We start from the raw sequence: 20,976 nt of genomic DNA, 5'->3' as shown, positions 1-20,976 counted from the left end.
AAATTGCTTGTAAATGTTGTTCTACAAAGGACTCAGATTCAAAGCCGTATGTTTCAAAACCATTGTGAAGTGTTTTCATGCTATCAGTAACAACTTGAAGCACTGTGACCAACATACTTGGATTTTTGTCCTGGTCCATGCCTTGATCATGTGCTTCTTGCCATTCCCAACATGTTTCACAGTAAGCTCGGATTTGTTCTAGAAGATGGAGGACACGTATTTCTCGCCTGCCTCGCTTATCATCAGGCTGCGAGTGAATGATATTATGCAGTGCTGCACTAGCTCTGGCTCGGGCCTCCTTGCTGCCCCGGGAGTTTCCCAACAACACAGAGTCTTTATCATTGCCATGTAGAAGTTGAATAAGGAGGGGAAGACATCCAGACTGGCGCATAGCTATGCAGCTGTCCTGGGAGCTAGACATGGCTAGCAAAGTTCGTGACATGTCATCTTTATCATGAGTACCCAACATTGACAACAAGGAATACACCATTTCAACCTGCAAAATAAGTTTAAAATAATGTTACACATTTTTCAAGTGTAAATGATGGCATATGCCACCAATATTTTGGTATTGCTTCAAATAATTGTGAACCATATTGGTCTTTAGTTATTTATTAAATTAAGCACATTTTTGTAGCAATACAACAGAACAAAGGCATCTACAAAAGTTAGAAGCATTTAAGAACTTCATTGGTTTTAATGATCAAATGTTTTGGTTGAGAAGGCAAATTTAGAGTTATTTTAAATTTGTTTGTATCTATATGAATATGTAAAAGTTATTTTCTAGAGAGCCATAATCAAAGTGATTTTTTTAAAAAATCTTTGCTCACTGAGGATGAATGCTACAGGAATTCAGCCTATGGGCCAAATTTTAAAATACTCAAGATATAATAATTACAGGTACTGTATTGCACTATTCTTAAGTAACTAAAATAAAATTAACTGAAAGCAGTTAGAACTCTTACCAATTAGTGAAGGATTCACTGTATTCAATAAATCTTGTCCATACACAAAATAGGCCATTCAAAAACAATTATGCATTTTCAGAAAAGCTTAACAATCTCCTGAAACTGATAATTTAGCAGCAATCTAATGTCACATCATGAAACATTAGTAATAAGCTGCTTTAATTGTCCCATTCTATAATGCTTAGCACTAACTAAAAATTGCCAGAGTTGCTAGATATTATACATGACTTAAGTCATTTGACATGCTGAATATACAAGTACAAACTGGACAGCTGAAAACATCTCAAGATCCAAAAAACCCCGCAGAGTTAAAGACATTTCTCATAGAATGGACTGCCCGGTTGAACAGGGGAAAAAAGGAATCAGCGGTTAGCAATGTTTTTGGGCCCATGGGCAAATTTGGAATTTTGGAAGCTTGCAGTGAGCTTCCTCCAACAGAGGAAGTGCACACACACAGTCAGCCCTCCCTCTCTCTTCTCCTCTGCCCCCCAGAACAATGCAAAAGAAAACTGTACAGTTCAGTTTCTTTAAGACATCTCTAGCAAGGGGTTGGTTGCTGATACTCTAATACATGTTCTGGCATAGTGTTAGCAGAGGAACTCTTAGGCCTGACCCTATTGGTTTGGTACCAAAGAATAAGAGCCAAGCTACATCAACTATATTGCTTCAGACTAAAGGGAAGGAATCCAATGTTTTAATATTCCCAACACATACAAAGCTCCCATGCATACTAAGTTAGTAAGTCAAGTTTCCATTAGTAATTAAGATTGGCAATATAGTTACAGAACTGGTTCAAGGATTCTGTTAGGATCCTGTCCAACGCAGACCCTGGGGGAGACCTCTTCTAAGAAAAAGGTGAGACTCTATGGACAGCCTTAGTACAACTGAGGTCCTAGAAAAACCCACAATAGCCCACAGGCAGCCTCAAATGTCTTATCTCATGAACATCTCATCTGCCACTCCCCCCAAGTAGCCTCTGGAACAGTATCCTAGGCCTGCCTTATCCCTATCCTCCTTCTTTGCATCCAGACCTCAAGAATGAAAATGGCAGCTGATCCAATGGGAAGTCCAGAGTAACCACAAGAGTGCCTGGTTGCCAGAAAACTAAGCAGAGGTATCTTTCACGAATGCAGCTCTGACCCATAGTAGAGCATTGCTGAGAGGAGATGCAGCCTCCCAAAAATAATTTAGCAGCCACGAGAGTGGCTGTATACTATAGCCAGTGTGGATTTTTCACATTCCGCAATGTTAAATGGAAAATACCCCCCATGCCATTCTGATGCTTCTCATAAGCTCATTTCAAAACAAAACCTTACAAAACTTATAGTTCTGAACTCAGAAACGCTTACTTAACAACCCTCTCAATTTTCATGGTGATAAATAAAACAGTCAGAAAGAATTGAGAGTTCAAAGTCTAAAGAGAGAGAGAGAGAGAGAGAGAGAGAGAGAGAGAGAGAGAGAGAGAGAGAGAGAGAGAGAGAGAACCAGATGCTTTTTGGACTTTTTTCTCTCAGAGTTGTCATAATATGTTGAAATTCATTAAAAATCAGCCATGTTCACAGAGGACCTGTAATCCTATTACTGACCTTGCCCCATACTCTGACCTTCATCTTTTGCAGTTTAAAAGTTAAAAAAAAATGCCCGGCTGATTTTTAATAAATTTAGGAAATTTTGCATTGAACTGAATGATAATGTCAGGCATGCTCAGTAAGAGCCTGCTGTCAGTGTTCTAAAAGCCAGACTCACAGCTGCTTGGCTTGGCTAATCAGGGGGCCACACCCACACCAGACTTTGATTTCATATGAGACAGTCATGGTTTTCCCCAAAGAATCCTGGGAAGTGTAGTTTATGAAGGGTGCTGAGAGGAGACTCCTACTGAACTGACAGAGCTCCAGTGGCCAGACTGGTTTAACAGTCAGCTGCTCTGATTGAAGGTCTGTGAGGGAAACAGGGTGTCTCCTAGCAACTCTCAGCACCTTTCACTAACTACAATTCCCAGGATTCTTTTAGAGAAGCCATGACTGTCCAAAGTGAAATAAAGGCCTGATGTGGATATGGCCAGGGACAGCTTTGGTTTAAATTTGGGTGGGAGGCTACATGTGCCCGCTGCAGAATAAAAAGGTGGGAGAAACCCTGAAAAGCAATGATACTGTTCACAATGTTTTCCTTTTGGAAAGGAAAGGGGCTTCCCCTCTGCCCAGTGCCCATCCACCCACCCAATCTTCTCCCCTCCCTGCTCCTCCTACCCTCCCTGCCCCACCCCCAGGTCAGTGTTGGACTATGACCTGGGAGACCAGGGTTCGAATCCCCACACAGCCATGAAGCTCACTGGGTGACCTTGGGCCAGTCACTGCCTCTTAGCCTCACAGGAAGGCAATGGTAAAACCACCTCTGAATACTGTTTCCCATGAAAACCCTATTCATAGGGTCGCCATAAGTTGGGATCAACTTGAAGGCAGTCCATTTCCATTTTCAAACATGATTGCACAGAAATAAATCCCACTGAACTATGCAACTGATCAAACCCACCCTCCCTTCTCCTCTCTCCTCCCTCTTGTCCTTCCCACCCCGCCAATCTCCTCCTACCCCCTCCCCTACCCCCTGTCAGTTTTACCAATCCTAAGCATGATTGCATGGGAGTAAATACAACTGAACTCAATAACCATGCAAATGATCAAGCCTGCCCTCCCCTGCCCCTTCCTTTGCCCCTCCCCTCCCCCAATCCCCTCTTTCCCCCTCTGCCCCCTGTCCACTCCCCTCTGTTTCTCCTTCCCTCTCCTGTTCTCTCCCCCATGGTCAGTTTTACCTATCCTAACCATGATTACATAGGAGTAAATCCCATTGAACTCAATAAGTATGCAAATGATCAGACCTGGCTTTCCTCTCCTTCCCCTCTCCTCTCCCTTCTTCCTCCTTCCCTGCCCACTCCAGCCATCCCTCCCTCCCCCCCGGTCAGTTTTACCTATCCTAAGCATGACTGCATGGGAATGAATCCCACTGAACTCAATAAACATGCAAATGATCAAACCTGTCCTTCTCCTCCCCTCCCCCTCCTGCCTGCTCCCATCCCAGTCCTCCCCTCCGCCCTTCCTTCCTTCCCTCCCTCCTCCTCCTCTCCTCCCCATACCCTGTGGTTAGTTTCACCTATCCTAAGCATGATTGCAGGGGAGTAAATCCAACTGAACTCAAATGATCAATCCATTCTCAGCAAGCTTACACAGGATCCCATTTCTTACCTCCCAGATTAAAAAGCAGAGAAATTCACTAATAGGCAAAAAACCTTGTGGTTTAAGAATGTACTTATAGCCCACAGATACTTCTATCAAACGTGAAAAAGCAGGGAAACTGGGCAGCTATAGTGAATGCACCAGGGGAGCAGGAGACTGACCTCCTCTGAGACTGAGCTACAAATTTGTTAAAATGCAAACACAATTTGGGTTGGTCTTTCACAGTCCAATCCACTTCCTGTGTAGCTTGGAAGAATTTGGTAACATGTGCCTCTGAGCATATGGTGAGTGGCGGCAACACCTGCAATCAGCCCAAATAATAGAAACAAGACATGTGCTGTGCTGATGTTGTTTTAGCAGGGAAGAAGCAACATTATTAAGACAGTTGACATAGTTCAGATAGTCACGTTAAATATGTCTGATTTACTTCGCAATTTTAGTGTAGTTTCCTATAGGAAATCATTTTCTTTTGCTTCTGTTTCTGTGAATATGTGAAGTACAGCAACACTTTGCAAAATTTACACTAAAAAAACTCCAAAAACAACTGGAATAATGGCACTGACCATTCTGCAGAATATTCTCCAGTGGACATCAGGAGTGTCTCAGTTTGCACAAGATAAAACAGTGGGAGGTGAAATAATATTCTAGAAAAATTCTAGGTGTGCTCTATGTTTTTAATTGACCCTGCCCACCTTGCCTTAAATGAAGGGATTTAAACATAGCGGACTGAAAACATGCGTCTTGGGCAGGCTAACTTTGTTTTTTTCCAACAGCTAGAGTTATTCCTGAAGTAGCAACATACTGTAATCAGTCTGATTTTACATCAAACTGCAGTTTCAGATTCAACTGTTAATGCACCCAAAATAGAAACAGAACATAAACTCCAATTTGGAACACAAAAGGCTGTCTTCACCTTCATATGACAGTGACTAATAAAAAGGCTTTGAAATTAATAAAAATTTCTAGGATAAATAATGAGAAATAAATGTTTCTAGATTAGATTCTCTGTAGAAACAATAGTAACACGAGAATGAAGCAAAGTAAGAAGAACACCAACAAACATACAAAAATGTCATTCTCCATCTTTGGAGATGGCAGGTATTGCCACCACTCACCATATGCTCAGAGGCACATGTTACTAAATTCTTCCAAGCTACACAGCAAGTGGATTGGACTGTGAAAGACCAAACCAAATTGTGTTTGCATTTTGACAAATATGTAAGGCAGTACAATATCTCAGAGACGGGGTCAAGGTGCCTGTTCCCCTGCTGCATTCACTATAGCTGCCCAATTTCCCTGCTTTTTAAAGTTTGATAGGAATATCTGTGGGCTACAGGTACATTCTTACACCCCAAGGTTTTTTGCCTATTAGTGAATTGCAACTCAAGTACATTAAATACAAAAAATAGCAGCACCAGAAACATAGCAACTTAAAAGCAGCAACAGCTTATACAAAACCTCTAAAAGCAGCAGATTACCAGACATTAAACACTTTTTGAAATAAAAATAATATCAATAGATTCTAAAAACAAGTGTGCCCTGTGGATGTCCACTGGAGGGGCATTCCACAATTTTGGGGACAACACTCAAAAGGCCCTGTCTTTTGTACCTAGTACCCTGTTTTGGTTAACAACTGGATGGAAAGGAAGCCTTCTTTCATTGTAAAGGTTCATAGTAAAGTTCAGATAACTTTGACTGGAAATATGAATATTAATATCCTTTATCAAAAATAACATTTTAAGTGTAAAATATGGTGTTAGCAACCTATGGCAAACTTTGGTTACCTTTGTACCTAGGTGACTTGTCAATCTTCGAGGAACAGAGTAATTACTGCTAGAACTCATAACACTTGATGTCTCATGATCCATCCGAGTAGCTGACCCCTAAAAGCAACAATTTGGTGATAAAAGTGTTCAGCACAAAATCATTTTAAAATGTTGGCACTTTCGAATTCAACACAGTTTGGAAATTAAGCTTACAAGTCAACAAAAATCTAATTGGGCCAGTACAGAAAAAGCATAATCATTACTGAGTTACAAATGCAAGCCACAATAAGGTCCCTTTCCCCCCCCACCAATGAAATGAACAGTAACCATCTAGTTGTCACAAATTAACAGTGTAATTTACATAGGGGGAAGTGTTCTATTCACAATGTCATGTTTATGGGGAAGGTTTTTTCCCTTCAACATAAACCAGCCAATTCTCTCTCAAAGCTGTATTAAGCCACCAGATGGTATTTCCAAATACCATTTCAGCATGTGCCTACAAGCCCCTCTCAATGCTTCATCACACCAGCTGCTCCTTCCAGTGTCCTCACAGGTAATAAAAAGACTACCTAAATTTCAGCTGATTTGTACAGCTGTTACCCAGTTAAAGGGACTTTAATATATTTAGGGCGGTATCCAACTAACACATCCTGTCAGCACAAGAATCTATACTTGTGCAATGGACCTCCCCACCCCCCAAAAAATCTGTTGTGGGGTACCCCAAACCCTCAGGAGCAGATTTGTGGAGAGCATGGGACACTTAAAGGAGACGGGGAAGGTTCTGTTGCACACGAATAAATCCTTGTGCTGACGGGATGTATTACTTGGATACCGCCCTTACTGTTTGGCTTTTAAATTATCAAATATGTTTAAATTACTGCAAAACTAAATGAAGATGCCTCTTTCAAGGATTCCAAAGATGACAATTTTTCCTAAACATTAGATGGGTTTTCCCTTAGATCTGCAGACAAAGTGAGCACGTTGTAAGTTTCTAATATTTTTCCTAATTTGACACAGGAAAGAAGGAATGCATCTGAGTAGCCAACACATTAGTAGGCTCTTTCAGATTCCTACATCCCAGATGTTTTGCTTGTTGTCAGCCTCTAAATTTAAGCTAAAGACTCCATACTGATCCCACCAATTAGCAGTTTAACAATTTTTACTATCCACTTTTGGTGCTCAATAGCTAACTTTTAAAATGATCTGTTAAGAACACCCATATGTGAATCTTGTGCCTTGACTGGCTACTTGCCTGCAAAGTGCCTTTCAAAGCTCTCAGCAAGGTGAGACAACCAGCCAATTGTTAGGGCTTAATGAAGCTCATTGCAGAGCCCTTTGCACAGTGAACAGGATTGATTGACCTGTACCAATCCCCATCTCTCATTAACAGTCATTCTCACTATCTTCTGCCCACCGAACTTGACCCTACTTATATATACTCATACTATTTTCTCTCATTAACCCAACCAGTTCTGCCGCATTCCTACCCCATTATCTTCACCTTGTCTCGTGCTACAGATCTTATTCTGTTCCTGTGAACACATTATAAGTGGATTTTCTCTTATAAAAAATGAAGTTCATTTATATCCACCAGCTAACTTGGATACATCCACATTTCTACAAATTTAATTTGCTCTCGCCAAATGCAGCAGAGCAGAAAGCATGCAGAACAGTTCAGTCATGCAGAAAAAAGGGTTGCCTTCTGAAAAATACTACAGTGGGCAAATCTTCAAACATAACATTGCTGATTTGACTACCAAAACCGTTTGGATTGACTAGAAGTTTTTTGCATTCTGGTAATCTCCACTGCCACAAGATAGACTGACCTGAGCTCCAGAAATAAGATACTGGTGCCCAATCCATTAAGCCTTCTCTCCCTGGCCTTGCATAAAAAGTAAGTAATCCCTAGATGTCTCAGAGCAAGACAGATTGAATGACTCATATCCATAAAGCCAGCAGTGGAGGGAGGCGGGGAGAGAGAATAAGATTAATACTTTAAGCACCATTTTTATGAGGAAAATTCAGAGTTGTTCTAAACACAAAATCTACAGGGTTAATTTTTTCCTATATTCACACCAAGCTCATTGGCTATAAGCCACTTTCCCATCCATGAGTTTATCCACATTAAAGTTCCCATTCATATCAGAATGAAACATATATATTTTTACAAGGTGCGCCACAGCTTATTTAACAGTAAGAATTGGGTTTTGCTGATTTTAAAGAACAGCTGAAGTTTTCATTATGATTTAGAGTGTAGTGCTTGGCTATTACTCAGAAAAAGCAGAGAAAATAAATCAAAATATGTTTTAATGCTCCTTGCCACTCAACTCTGAGCAGTCTCAGTGACATTAAACAGGATATTGTAGAGTAAGAGAAATGCAGTCCAAATAGGTTAAATTTGACATTATTTTGAAGTATAATGCTTTTGTATTATACAAATAGAAATAATGAAAAAATTATACAATAATTTCAGTTAATGATTCTAAAGCATACTTGCATTTTATACAATTCTCATCAAAGCAAAATACAAAATCAGACAATATCCCACTCTAAATGAATGATAAAAATGTTCCACACAAGATAGAACTAAACATTCAAATTAATATATATAGCAAACCAACAGCAGCAAATAACAAAAAATAAATCCACTTCCAACGTAAATAACAATCTGACCAATGGTAATTTGTTATTCTAGTGGTTTATAGGACACTGCTTTTCACAAAAATACAACAAATTTACTATCAGAAATTTCTATTTCAAAACCATAAAAATAATGCAGCATTAGTAGCCATTTTAAAATAGTATCAAAGAAAATTCCTTTCATTAAAGATATCTTAATTTGCAAAAAGATGACAAAATCAAAGTTTAATTTGACAGGCGTATGTGCTCCTTTCCCTCTAAATTACACATAATGGGAATTTGACCACATATTGTACTAGCTCACAGTGTCCAATATTTAAATTTTATTTAGAAAAATCCTTTGTAACAGATTAAAGAACATTTGTCTCCTCCAGTGGCAAGACTTCTCTGATTTAGTGCACGTGAAGGAATTCATTCAGGCATAATTATACTGCCATAGCAGAATTAATATATACCACTCACAAAAGCACCATATGTTGAAGCATTGTTTATAAATAAAATGCTGGTTTTACCTGACTACTGCCAGCAGTTGCCACACCGATTTCTCCTGCTCCTTGACCTTCATTTTGCCTCTCTGATTCAAGGGAGCCTCCATCATGCTTGCTTGGAGGTGCCCTCTGTCAATGTAAGAGTTTACAGCATTATGTATAGAAATGGAGTACAGTATCTCTCACAGCTTAAAACTGTGAATGCGTTAATGCTATAGCTTCAGAAACCACTGAACTATGCTCTATATTTCATAACCTCTAGCCTCAATAATTAGCAGGCGAGATCAAGTGCTTTAGGAAAATTGCAGGATGAAAGTGAAGCATGTCCTCTGAGGATTATAGCCCTAGAAGACAAAGGATTTGCTGTGAGATACAAAACACCATCCTCCACCAGCTGTGCTCACATCACTATCAAAAATGTAACAGAATTGGAGCAAACAACTGTCTTCTCTGCAATGTCACATGATCTGTGCATTTACTGGAGACTATGACTAGAACAGTTACAATATTACTTATGCTTTGCAATCAAACAGAACCACCTTTTGGGCAGATAGCCCAAAATACACATAATACATCAGTTTCATACTATTGGCTTATCACAATTCAGTTACAATGTGACCAAAGCTGAAGCATCCATCTTAACAAGAAAGAAATTTAAACAAGTCGTTTGTCCCTAACCTAATAATTCTCTAACTTGAATAAAACTGTACAGCATAACTGCCTTGGGCTCCTTCTAGGAGGAAAGGCAGGATATAAATGTAATAATAAATAATTAAAACAAAAAAAACCAGTAATTTTTGTTCTTACAAAACCAAACTCACATACAGAAAACGCAGATTTTTTTCATAGTATCTTCACTTACACAGGTAGTATGATTATTAAAAATACCCAGTGACTCAAGTACACACAGAAGTGCATATAGGACTATATGGAAAAGTTCCTATAGAACATAGTTTTAAAGGAATCACAGTCTCCACTATATAGAACAGGTTAGATTCATTCTGCTTACAAACATTTTATGGGCCTGTTCATTCCAAGAAATTCAGTCCTATATCAGACTGTGTGGATCTATGGCTGAAGTTAATTGCAAGAACTAAACTGAACATGGGATTCTAAAATAATATTCTGGGGCACAGAATAATCCACACTATAATCCAGTATGTTCAATTTTTCTGTCTCCGACTTCATAATACTACAACTAAGGGATATCCAGTGAAGATTCAGGACAAACAAAGCAAAGTATTTCTTTACACAGTGTATAGTTAAATTATGAAAATCACTCCCACAAGAGATAGTGATCGATTTGGGCAGCTTTAAAAGAGGATTAAACAAAGAGAAAGCTATCAGTGGCTAGTAGGCATGATGGCTACATTCTCCCTACACTATAGGAGGCAGTATGCAATACTATCAGTTGCTGGAAACTGCAGGAGGAGAGATTGTTCTTGTACTCAAGTCCTGCTTCTGGACTTCCTACAGACATCCGGTTGGCTGCTGTGAGAACAAGGTGCCACACGATATGGGCCTTTGACTTTATCCAGAAGGTCTTTTCTTATGTTTTTATTTAAATGCACTTGAGTCACACTTTTATCGTATGTGACACTACATAAAGTTAGAACTATATTTACAGCAATTTATCAATTATATTCCAGTATGAGCTTTTATTCCAAATCACCCATCAAGCAGACATGACTTCAAACATTCAGAAAGAAACTACTGAAAATAACTTAAGTATCAGAAGTCAAACACAAGTGGCATAGGCACTAACCCGATTTAGGCAAGTGAAAAAATGAAATAAAGCCAGTGGAATCTTGTTCTACGTTGAAGGTTCTGTGTTTCAAAAAGGCAACACTGCATTCATGACCTTGTGTATTAGTTCCCCATCCAATTCATAGGAAATGGAAGTTGCCTTATATATAGTCACACCATTGGTCCATCTAGCTAATATCTCGCAAGCAAGCTCGCTCAAGGCTTGAGTTGCGGTCCCGTGCGCGTTTATTTGGGAGCAAAGCCCTGTGATTTCACTGCGGCCTTCTACGGCGTGAAGATGCGGGAACGGGGCTCTTTACGTTCCGCGACGATTTCACCGTTCCCTTGTTAGGACGGCATACACCCTCAGGTTGCACAACTGTGCTCACTTATCTACGAGTAAGCCCCACTGAGCAGTGAAATTTATTGCTGAGTAAACATGCATAGACTTGCGCTTTGAAGCCTCTAGTCTAGTCCTCTAGGCTTGGGTAGGGGACAAAAAGAGAACAAAAATGGTTCCATTCTGTGTCCTGACCACTCGGGAAAACAGTACATTACAAAATTTGTAATTAAAACTTGGATGTGCCTTACGGCAAGTGGTTGTATTTGCTATGTCTATGGGGGCACCCTAAAAGGCATAAGGCTCAGCATAGCTTAACTTTGCATTTTAGTATTTTTAATGTTTTATTATGTTCATAATGTTGAAAAGTTGTTTTTGCTTATATTTATGTCCCTGTTTTATTATTTTTTGTTATTAGGAAATTGTTTTTGCAATTGTTTTTGAGATGTATTTTTGTTCACCTTGTTGTAAGCTGCCTTGAGCACAATTTTATGTGGAAAGGCAGCATACAAATAAAATGATAATGATAAATGATAATAATAATATCTATGCTGACTGGCAGTGTCTCTCTAGGGTTTCAGACAGGGGACATTTCCAATTCTACCTCAAAATGCCATGGATTGAACCTGAAGCTTCTGCATACAAAGCAGATGCCCTGCTATAGAGCTATGGGCCTTCTCCAAGTTCACCGATGATAGGGTCAAATGACCATTCATACTGCCTATTATCTGATTCCGGCCAAATGTCAGCAGTCCATGAAATCATGACGTCTTTTAAGTGGAACTCTAGCTTTTCAACTGCATCAGATCTTAAAGCAAAAGCAGCAGAACACGCTCCTTGCTCACAAGATGGGAGGGCTCTGGGTACCAAAATACCTGAAAATACACAGGTATCACATGTACTGCACGTTTCAGGTCAATGGAAAGTTAGCCTTACTGTGAAATGTCTTCCGGTCAGCGGAGCATACAAGAACAGGTTAACTCTTCCTGAAAGCAGAGTCAAAAAGGACTTTTTCCCCAGTAGCCAGCTGGAAGGGAACCTTTCTTCAACTTCCAGTCTGTGACAAAGCCCTACCAGCAACAGGCTGGCCACTTGTGACTTGCTTACTTTGTAACTGTTAAAACTTGAAAACTTTTAAGTATCGAACAGTAAAAAAAAATGTTAGAGGGGAAAAGGAAAGAGGGCTGTCGTGGGAGGTCCTCTCTACCGTGGCCTTATTACCACAAAATGCCGGGAGAGCTCCCTCCCCCAATTAGATTCGAATGAAAGGGTGGGGCTCTATGCTCCACTTTCCGTTGACCAGAAGAACACTTCACAGTAAGGCCAACTTTCAGTTCTCATCTGCCACTCCTGTGCCCCCAGCTTAAAGGAGGCGAAAAGTGATTCTGACTTCCTGATGCCTTGATGGAATCTATGTAGACCCGGAGGGTGTGCTTGACATCGAGTTTGTGCCATCTTTTCTCCGTACTCCAGACCAGGTTGGGAAAGAAACTGGAGAATACAATGTCCTGGGCTTTGGGGAGAAAGCTGGGGTTGGGTCACAGTACAACCATGTTGGGATGGACCATGCACAACTCCCTCTTGATTGAAAGAGCTCTTAGTTCCCCCATCCACCTGGTCGACGTGAATGCCACCAGGAAGATAGTTTTGAGTGTGAAGACTCTGATGGTTATGGATCTGACTGGTTCAAAGTATGGGACTCTGAGTACTGGGGTGAGATCCCAATGAGAGAAATCTGTGTGTTACTGGGAAAGACAGGGGGGTCACCACCCTAAGAAACCTCTTGATTTTGGGAAAAACACTGCCTAGGTCCATTGGTTGCCTCCTGAGAGTGCTGGAAGCCAGTCCTTAATCCAAGGTCAAGCTCTGGTCAAGCTCTGCCCTCCTACCTTCCCTGGGAGAAAAGAGTGAGACATGTGGCCCCCAGCCCATCAGACTGACATTGGTTGCATTGATTGCAGCAGATGGCACTTTGAGAGTGAGACCTATCAAAAGGTGAGCGTCTTGCACCACCACTGGAAAACTGAGACCTCTTCTGTTATCTGAACTGTCCAGTTCAGTTGTCGGGCAATTTGATCCTGTAAGGGTTGAAAGAGCACGAGAGGGCTGTGGCATGGAACGGTGCCCAGTGAACTGATGGAACAATCATGGAAACCTGAAGCCTGGCCAGGTCCACCAGAGGAGACTGAAGGGAGGAAAGGCAGACCAATACTTGGATCTATATTTTGGTCACTCACTCCTGTAAGAAGAAGATCTGACTTTGTGAGGTGTCCAGGACTATCCCCAGGTGCTGTAGCAGTTGCAGAGAGCTCTTGTCTGTTGACCACGAACCTCTGTGCTTCCAGATAACATAGGGTGGTGTCCACATCTCCCCTGGCTCTCTGAAGAGACAACGCCCACAATAGAAGATCATCAAGATATGGATACACGTGCACTCCTTGAGGGCAAAGGTGGGCTACCACTGCCACCATGACTTTGGTGAGCACCTGAGGATGTGAGGACAAGCTGAAGGGCACAGCCCTCTCCTGAAATTGCTGCTTGCCATGTGCAAAGGTTGGCTACCTGCAAAAGATACCTGTCTGAAATCCTACAGAACCATTACTAGTCAATGTAGACCTGGGGGGAGGGGGGACTAGATCTGGCAAGCAGGTCAGATCCTGGGTTCCTTCAATCTGTGAGCTACTTTGACAGGTGGGTGGAAATCCATCCACCTGTCAATCACCTGATGTCAACATGCAATTTATCTCCTTTGTAGCATTACAAGCTGCACTCCAAAAGAAAATCTAAGCTAAGTGAGGCTTGATGTTACTGATTATCAGCTGTTAGGCAGTGACTTCAAGCCTGCTTTCTGCTGAGATCAGCACGGGGAACTCAGGTTGTGCAGTCAACCCAGCAGGCTTGGAGTCATAATTAGGTGGTGACATCAAGGCCGCTGGAGTTCCCCATGCCCTGCTTTCGGCAGGGGTCAGCTGTCCTAACTAGCATACCCCACGGGGAACCCAGTAGCACAGCTGATCCCATTAGCTGATTGGTGGTGAAAGCAAGCCTCCCTTGCCAACGCACAATCAAGAACGCACTTTGAAGTATCCTGATTGTGCACTACCAGCAGTGTCTCTACTAACCTGCTAATGGGTAAATTTGCTGTTTAAGCACTTGTCATGGGAATCCCTAGTCCACCGCTCAGCACATTCCATTGGCAGTAAGAGTTAGATGTGATGTTTCTTTCAAAGTGCGGGAACGATAACTATTCTCTCTGATAAGAGTCCAAGCCTTAAAAATGAGAACTAAAACAAAGGCTTCTCCCATCAAAGGAGACCAGGAGTGTGACAGCAAAGTTTTTCAAAGTCTCAACATTGTTGCTTTGAAAAGCTGCTGCTCTGACTGGCTCTTCCTTCTTTGTTCTCTCAATAATCAATTCCCTCCCATCCCCCCTTTAAAAAAAATCTAAAAAGATTTTATTGCAAGGGTTCTGCCAAAGTTTTGCTGAAAGTGAAGGGTTCTGCCACTGCAAAAAGTTTGAGAACTACTGGTGTAGACAATCCTGTGTTAGATGGATTAATAGTGTAACTCAGAATAAGGCAGCTTTCTATGTTCCTATGAATATTAGGACCTCATTACAAAACCTTTAACACTTCATTGCAAACATGAAACATAATAGAACAGCTAGCAAAGAGTTTCAGACTCTTACAATAATCCAGAAGACAATAGGTGATCCTGAAAATCTGAATTTTGAGCATTTCCCTCTCAGAAGCCTAGATCTGCTATTTTTGCTCCTCCATGTTCATAAAGCAGTCTGGAACTTGGCATAGGAATTCTTCAAAAATGGTGAAGGAAAACCTAGGATTACCAAGCACTGACTACTTTGAGTTTCTCTCCTACGATGAGGTCCATGTAGATTCAAAGCAAGAGGCAGTTGTATTTTATTTCTTATTGATCTGTTTAATCATGTGAGCTGCCTTGAGTACCTCATACTGGAGGACGAAAAGCAGTATACAAATCCTTTAAATAAAGTTCTTTCTTGATTGAAGCAAGACAATATTGCTCAGCCACAGGTGACCAACCATAAGGAATTATTGATTACTTATACAGAATGCGCTCCCTGTTAGTCAATTCTACTTATTCGTTTTAAACATGCTTGCACGTAAATAAAGAGCACAAAACAAACACTGACCTCTGCTTCCACGACTTGTGACTGCAGGAGCTGTCTTATACGTAGAATATCCTTCTCAATTTGTTGAATTCTAGCTACTCTCACCTGGAACAATATGAAGTGTCAAGTGGTTACAGGGGGAGGAAGCACCAATACATGGCTCACATTTAGAAAGTGTATTAACTTGGTACATAGTACCAAGTTGTCAGAAAGTACAACACATGCTAGGTATTGCCAGAACACACTGAATTCAAAATCTTGTCCCTGGTGCTAGGATTTGGTACCCTTAAGTAAGTTAAGGTCAACTGTCTACCTGACTCTTCCAGGTATAAACAGGAATTAAATGAGGTACAGCCAATCTACATGTTCCTTTCAGATGGAGTCTTATTTTTCAGTAGCCACAGCCCTCCATTACTTATTATTTATTCCTAGCCCTCCTCCTGTTGCTATACCAACCCTTGCACTTCCAATTTACAAGTTCAGAATGGCTGAATAAGATAAATATGAACAAGCCTTTTCCTCGCACATGCATCCTCTTTGCTCTTCCCTGTGTGTCTGAATACAATGCAGATGTTTCTAATTAGTCTTCTGTTTCACCAGCTGCCCCCCCAAAAGCCACTCTAGAAGGTTGCACAGGTGGGCTACCATTAAAAGACAAGACTAGAATACCCCACTCTCCAACTGGGAGTTTTTCATCCTATTTTGGATCCAAGCCAATTTCTGGATTATTGGGCTGTTATTCCTCAAATAAAGTAAAATACCTGGTACAGTTCACAGCGCCCCCGGATACTCCTAAAGATCCCTCATACTGGTGATACTATTAACTTTACTGTGTTTTGCTTCTTTTGTTTTTTTACATTAGAGTTTAAGTTGTGGTTCTCACAAGCGGTGCAACAGGTGGAGGCTCATACAAAAATTCTCCATACATAGAAAATTAGAAGTCAAGTTTCTAGCCTAGTATTCTCACTGACATGTTTTGTTTTAAAAAAACCTTCCATATGTGGTGCTACTCAGTCACATGAGCCCACACCTGCAAAGTGAAGTGCTGAAATTCAGACACAGGTTGATAACCTTGTTGCCCACCTCCCCACCCTCAGCACTTAGGATTTTCAAAAGCTCCATTGCTGCCAAAAGATGCAGTTTTCTGAGGGATCTATCCTTCCAACTGTCCCCTTCCTGAGCAGTGTGATTTCCCCCTGACACAAACGTGAAAAACCATACCTCTAAATAGCAATTAACCTTTGTAAAAGCTCCCACTGATGCCTAATTGCTGCAAGGGGGGCAAGGCCAAGGAGGAAGACAGCAAGCATGGGTGGGGAGGGGGGAGAGAATGGCGTGTGTAAATGAATGGATGTGTGTGAAAAAGGAGCGACTGGATACCTCTGCCCCACCACTTTTAGTTCTGGTCCCCCACCCCTGGCATGCAGCGCCCAGAAGATTCCCTATCAGGGAACACAGCTTCCTCATTCTTGCTATAGGAGAAGGAATATTATTTGGAGAGGCTGTCATAAATTTAAACTATAATCTTTTTAAAGCTGATACAGATGGCACAGACCATCTTCCCATTGATTCATAGGGTCGCCGTAAGTCGCAATCGACTTGAAGGCACATAACAACAACGAACATAATTACCTGTGCTCTCTTCTCCATGTCTTGGCAAGTACCTAGCTGTTCTTCCATGGCAGCTCTAATCTGCCTTGCCTCATACTCCAATTGTCTTCTAGTCATATCTGTCTGCAAGGAGAACTAGAACCAAACAGAACAAAATACTTCATGAATGTCTCTTGCTCGACATGACAAACACTGCAACCAACACTGGCAGAAGAGGCCATTCATAAAAGGAAATCTATAAACATGTAAAAGACCATATTGGCATGCATTCTCCCCCCCCCCCCGCAATGTAATAAGACACCACCCTCATGTCTGCAACTTGCAGATCCTAGTGCCCCTCCCAGTTCCTTCTTGAAACTTCTTGGGATGATGGATGGACAGATATAGAAGAACACAGTCAGGGAAGGGATCCTTTACACGTTCACAGTCTCTCTTTAGTCTCATCTTTCTTTAGTTTTGTGGAATATGGAGAATATATGAAGCTACCGTGCCTTGCAAAAGTAATCAGACCCCTGACTAATGCTCTCATATTACTGAATTACAAGTGGTACATTGTAATTTTGTTTTGTATGATATTTTATTTTGAAACACTGAAACTCAAAATCAATTATTGTAAGGTGACATTGGTTTTATGTTGGAAAATGTTTGTAAGAAACAAACTGAAACATGTTGCTTGCATAAACATTCAACCCCCACACACTGATATTTGGTAGAGCCATCTTTTGCTGCAATAATAGCTTGAAGTCTTTTGGGATAGGTACGTACCAGCTTTGCACACAGCGTCAGAGGATCCTGGCCCATTCTTCTTGGCAGATTCACTGCAGCTTGTTCATGTTGGTTGGATGGTACTTGTGGACTGCAATTTTCAAAGAGCGCCACAGATTCTCAATAGGATTGAGTCAGGACTTTTGACTGGGCCATTGTAGGACATTCACCTTTTTGTTCTTGAGCCACTTCAGTGTTGCTTTGGCCTTGGGCGTAGGATTATTGTCTTGCTGAAAAGTGAATTTCCTCCCTAGCTTCAGTTTAAGTGGACTGAAGCAGGTTCTCTTGCAGTATTTCCCTGTATTTTGCTCCATCCAGTCTTCCTTCAATTTTAACAAGATACCCAGTCCCTGCTGATGAGAAGCATCCTCCCAGCATGATGCTGCCAACACCATACTTCACTGTAGGGATGGTGTGTACTGAGGGAAGGGCAGTGTTGTGTTTGCGCCTCACATAGTGCTTTGAGTTTTGGCCAAAAAGCTCTTTCTCGGTCTCATCTGACCACAAAACCCTTCCCCACATTGCAGCTGGGGCACTTCCATGCTTTTTGGAAAACTCCAGATGTGCTTTCAGATGGTACTTTTTGAGCAACGGCTTCTTTCTTGCCATCCTCCCATGCAGGCCAGTGTTATGCAGAGCTCTTGATAGAGCTGACTGGTGCACCATTACTTCACTCCTAGCCACTGAACTCTAGCTCCTTCAAAGTGATGGTTGGCCACTCTGTGGCTTCTCTCACAAGTCTCCTTCTTGTTCGAGCACTGAGTTTTGTGGGACGGCCTTTTCTTGGCAGTGCCTGGGTGGTGTGATGCAGCTTCCACTTCCTGATTATTGATCCAACTGTGCTGACTGTGATATCCAAACACTTGGATATTATTTTGTACCCTTTTCCTAATCCATGCATTTATATTACATTATCTCTCACTTCTATAGAATGCTCTTTGGTCTTCATTTTCCTTCATATCCACAGCCTGACCAATGATCCTTGAACAGTGGGGGTTTTATCCTGACAATGTGAATGCAACTTTAATTGTTTACAGGTGGAGGTCAATGGTAAGGTAACTGTGTCCTCGATAGGGCAATTTCTTTCATCTGTGTAAACTGGGAGCTTCCACAGCACAGGGGTTGAATACTTATGCAAGCAACATGTTTCAGGTTATGTTTCTTACAAACATTTCCCAACATAAAACCAATGTCACCTTAAAATAATTGATTTTGAGTTTCAGTGTTTCAAAATAAAGTATCATACAGAACGAAGTTACAATACCATTTGTAATTCAGTAATGTGAGAGCATTGGTCAGGGGTCTGATTGCTTTTGCAAGGCACTGTATATAATCCATAAATTGTTTTTAATACTGAATGCTCAAGATACAGCGAGTTACAAATTTAAACAAATTTAAAAACCAACAAGGATGCCTTGAGACCTTGGATACAAATTCAAACGTTCATATTTTTAGATTTGTTTTAAAAAAAGGAGTTCTCAATAAACTAGGCATTATGCCACACTCTTGAATCCAGATAGTATATACAGATTTAGAGAATACACATAATCCTGAATCATACTGTGGTGACAGCTCATCCAGAGATAACTGGCTAATCTCCCAACAAAGTCTAACAACATAGTCTATAAGGCACACTAGTCATAGTTGCAGGTTGGTGTAACCTAGAGTTCCTCAAATTCAGTATCATCAGGTTCCATTGTTATTCTAGGAAGCAGTTTTATTTAAGGAAAATGAAGACTGCCAAAAATGGTTAATGATGCATTATTCCATTATCCAGAATGATGGATAAAAATTCTACAGTACTCACTCTTAGGGTTGGGATGATGGACCAAATCTTGTGGGTGTGTTCTATGTTGCTGCAGTGGGAGGGGTGAGTTGCCCAAAATTGGGCAGCAGAATCTTGCAAGTGCAAGTTTCCTCTGCTCAATTTTGAACTATTCCCTCTTCCCATAGCAGCCCCATGTGACACATCCCATGATGTCTGGTGGGCCCCTATCCCCACCATCTGGAAAGATTTCTCAGGGGCTGCAAGGAAGAGGATCCATTGTGTGAGCTTGCCTTCTGCTGGAGCAACCCATTTAAAAAAATGGGATCTAAATTATATTGGTTGTATGAGGCATAATTACCACTTACATTTTCAGTAAGAGGAAGACTGTCTATCCTCTTAGTCAGATTCTGGAGCTGAGCATAATACCAGTCTTTCTCTTTTTCTTCCTTCTCAAGCTCAGCAAGCAAGAGAGATCTGTAAATGAAGAAACAAGTATTAGTCATTAAGCTCTATTTGTTACCAGAAGTTGGCTAAGAGCTGAAAAAGTAACAAACATAAAAACTCTTCAAAATCAACAGAGAGAAATAAATGTGACTTCTGTTCACACAATGGGGAAACGAGTTTGAGAGCATTATGCCATTTTATGTAGGACAAACGATAGCTGGGAGCGCTACAGTTTAGTCAAACAATTTTTGCTGTATTTTATCTAACTAGAAATGAAATGCTCATGGTTTGATACAAATCATCTGAGTTAAATTGCCTCCTACTGAGCCAGTTCAACAAATATACACATTTTAAGCACACTAGTGAATTGACTTTACAGCTATGCTTCCATAATTCCTGATGCTCAGTTTTCAGCCTTCATTAGAGGCAAAACTGTATGAAACATACATAAATTCATTTATATGAATATAGGCAGGGGGTTAAGGAAATCATAAATCTCCTGAAAATAATCATTGTGAAGTTTAGTAATTTATAAACTAAGATACAAAGGTAAATAGTAAGGTGCAAAAGAATATTTTGGTTTAACTGAAGAAACTAAAATCCAGCATCTTAAATTCTGAAATACCAGAATGATATCAATTAGATCAACTCTGGAATTTCTCTGGAAACAAAAAAAAATCTTGAAATTTTCTAGTGTTTTGATGCCAGAGAAGTTGTAGACATAATTAAGAGATTGCCTTAACTTGTATACATGGACTGATTACTTCTGTTTGACTTATTTATGAAACATAAAGCACCAGCCTCCAAAGATTACAAGAAAAAAAAAGAAAGGGAAAAAACTTATAAGCAATCCAGAGCAACACAACTGAGTCACATTCTTTTAAATACCTGGGAGAAGAAGAGTGTCTTAACTAGATGCTAAAAGAAGTCAGTGCCAGCATCAGGCAGGCCTCACTCAGAAGTGCATTCTACAGGTAGGAGACTACATCTCAGAAGACCCTTGCCCCTGTTGTATCCTCAGTATCTCTCTCAGAGGGGGCACCCAGACACAGGTCTTCAGAGG

General features: G+C 40.8%; 1 protein-coding gene across 3 annotated transcripts in view; it reads right to left on the bottom strand.

Moving 5' to 3' along the window:
* APC (APC regulator of WNT signaling pathway) overlaps nucleotides 1–20,976 on the bottom strand; it is an 87,534-nt gene that overhangs the window by 24,733 nt on the left and 41,825 nt on the right. For 2 of the 3 annotated variants that reach the window (XM_061624054.1, XM_061624064.1), the window contains 7 exons: nucleotides 19,835–19,943; nucleotides 16,958–17,071; nucleotides 15,347–15,430; nucleotides 13,413–13,556; nucleotides 9,114–9,218; nucleotides 5,980–6,078; nucleotides 118–496 (listed from right to left, as the gene is read on the bottom strand). In XM_061624054.1, the coding sequence (XP_061480038.1) occupies nucleotides 118–496; nucleotides 5,980–6,078; nucleotides 9,114–9,218; nucleotides 13,413–13,556; nucleotides 15,347–15,430; nucleotides 16,958–17,071; nucleotides 19,835–19,943 (1,034 nt within the window). The remainder of the gene's footprint in view (nucleotides 1–117; nucleotides 497–5,979; nucleotides 6,079–9,113; nucleotides 9,219–13,412; nucleotides 13,557–15,346; nucleotides 15,431–16,957; nucleotides 17,072–19,834; nucleotides 19,944–20,976) is intronic. The other variant, XM_061624072.1, reaches the window with a different exon arrangement.

The sequence above is a fragment of the Rhineura floridana genome, chromosome 1 (assembly GCF_030035675.1).
Source record: "Rhineura floridana isolate rRhiFlo1 chromosome 1, rRhiFlo1.hap2, whole genome shotgun sequence".
NCBI lineage: Eukaryota > Metazoa > Chordata > Lepidosauria > Squamata > Rhineuridae > Rhineura > Rhineura floridana.
The sequence above is the reverse complement of the archived record's forward strand: the minus strand, read 5'-3'. Positions and strand labels throughout refer to the sequence as shown.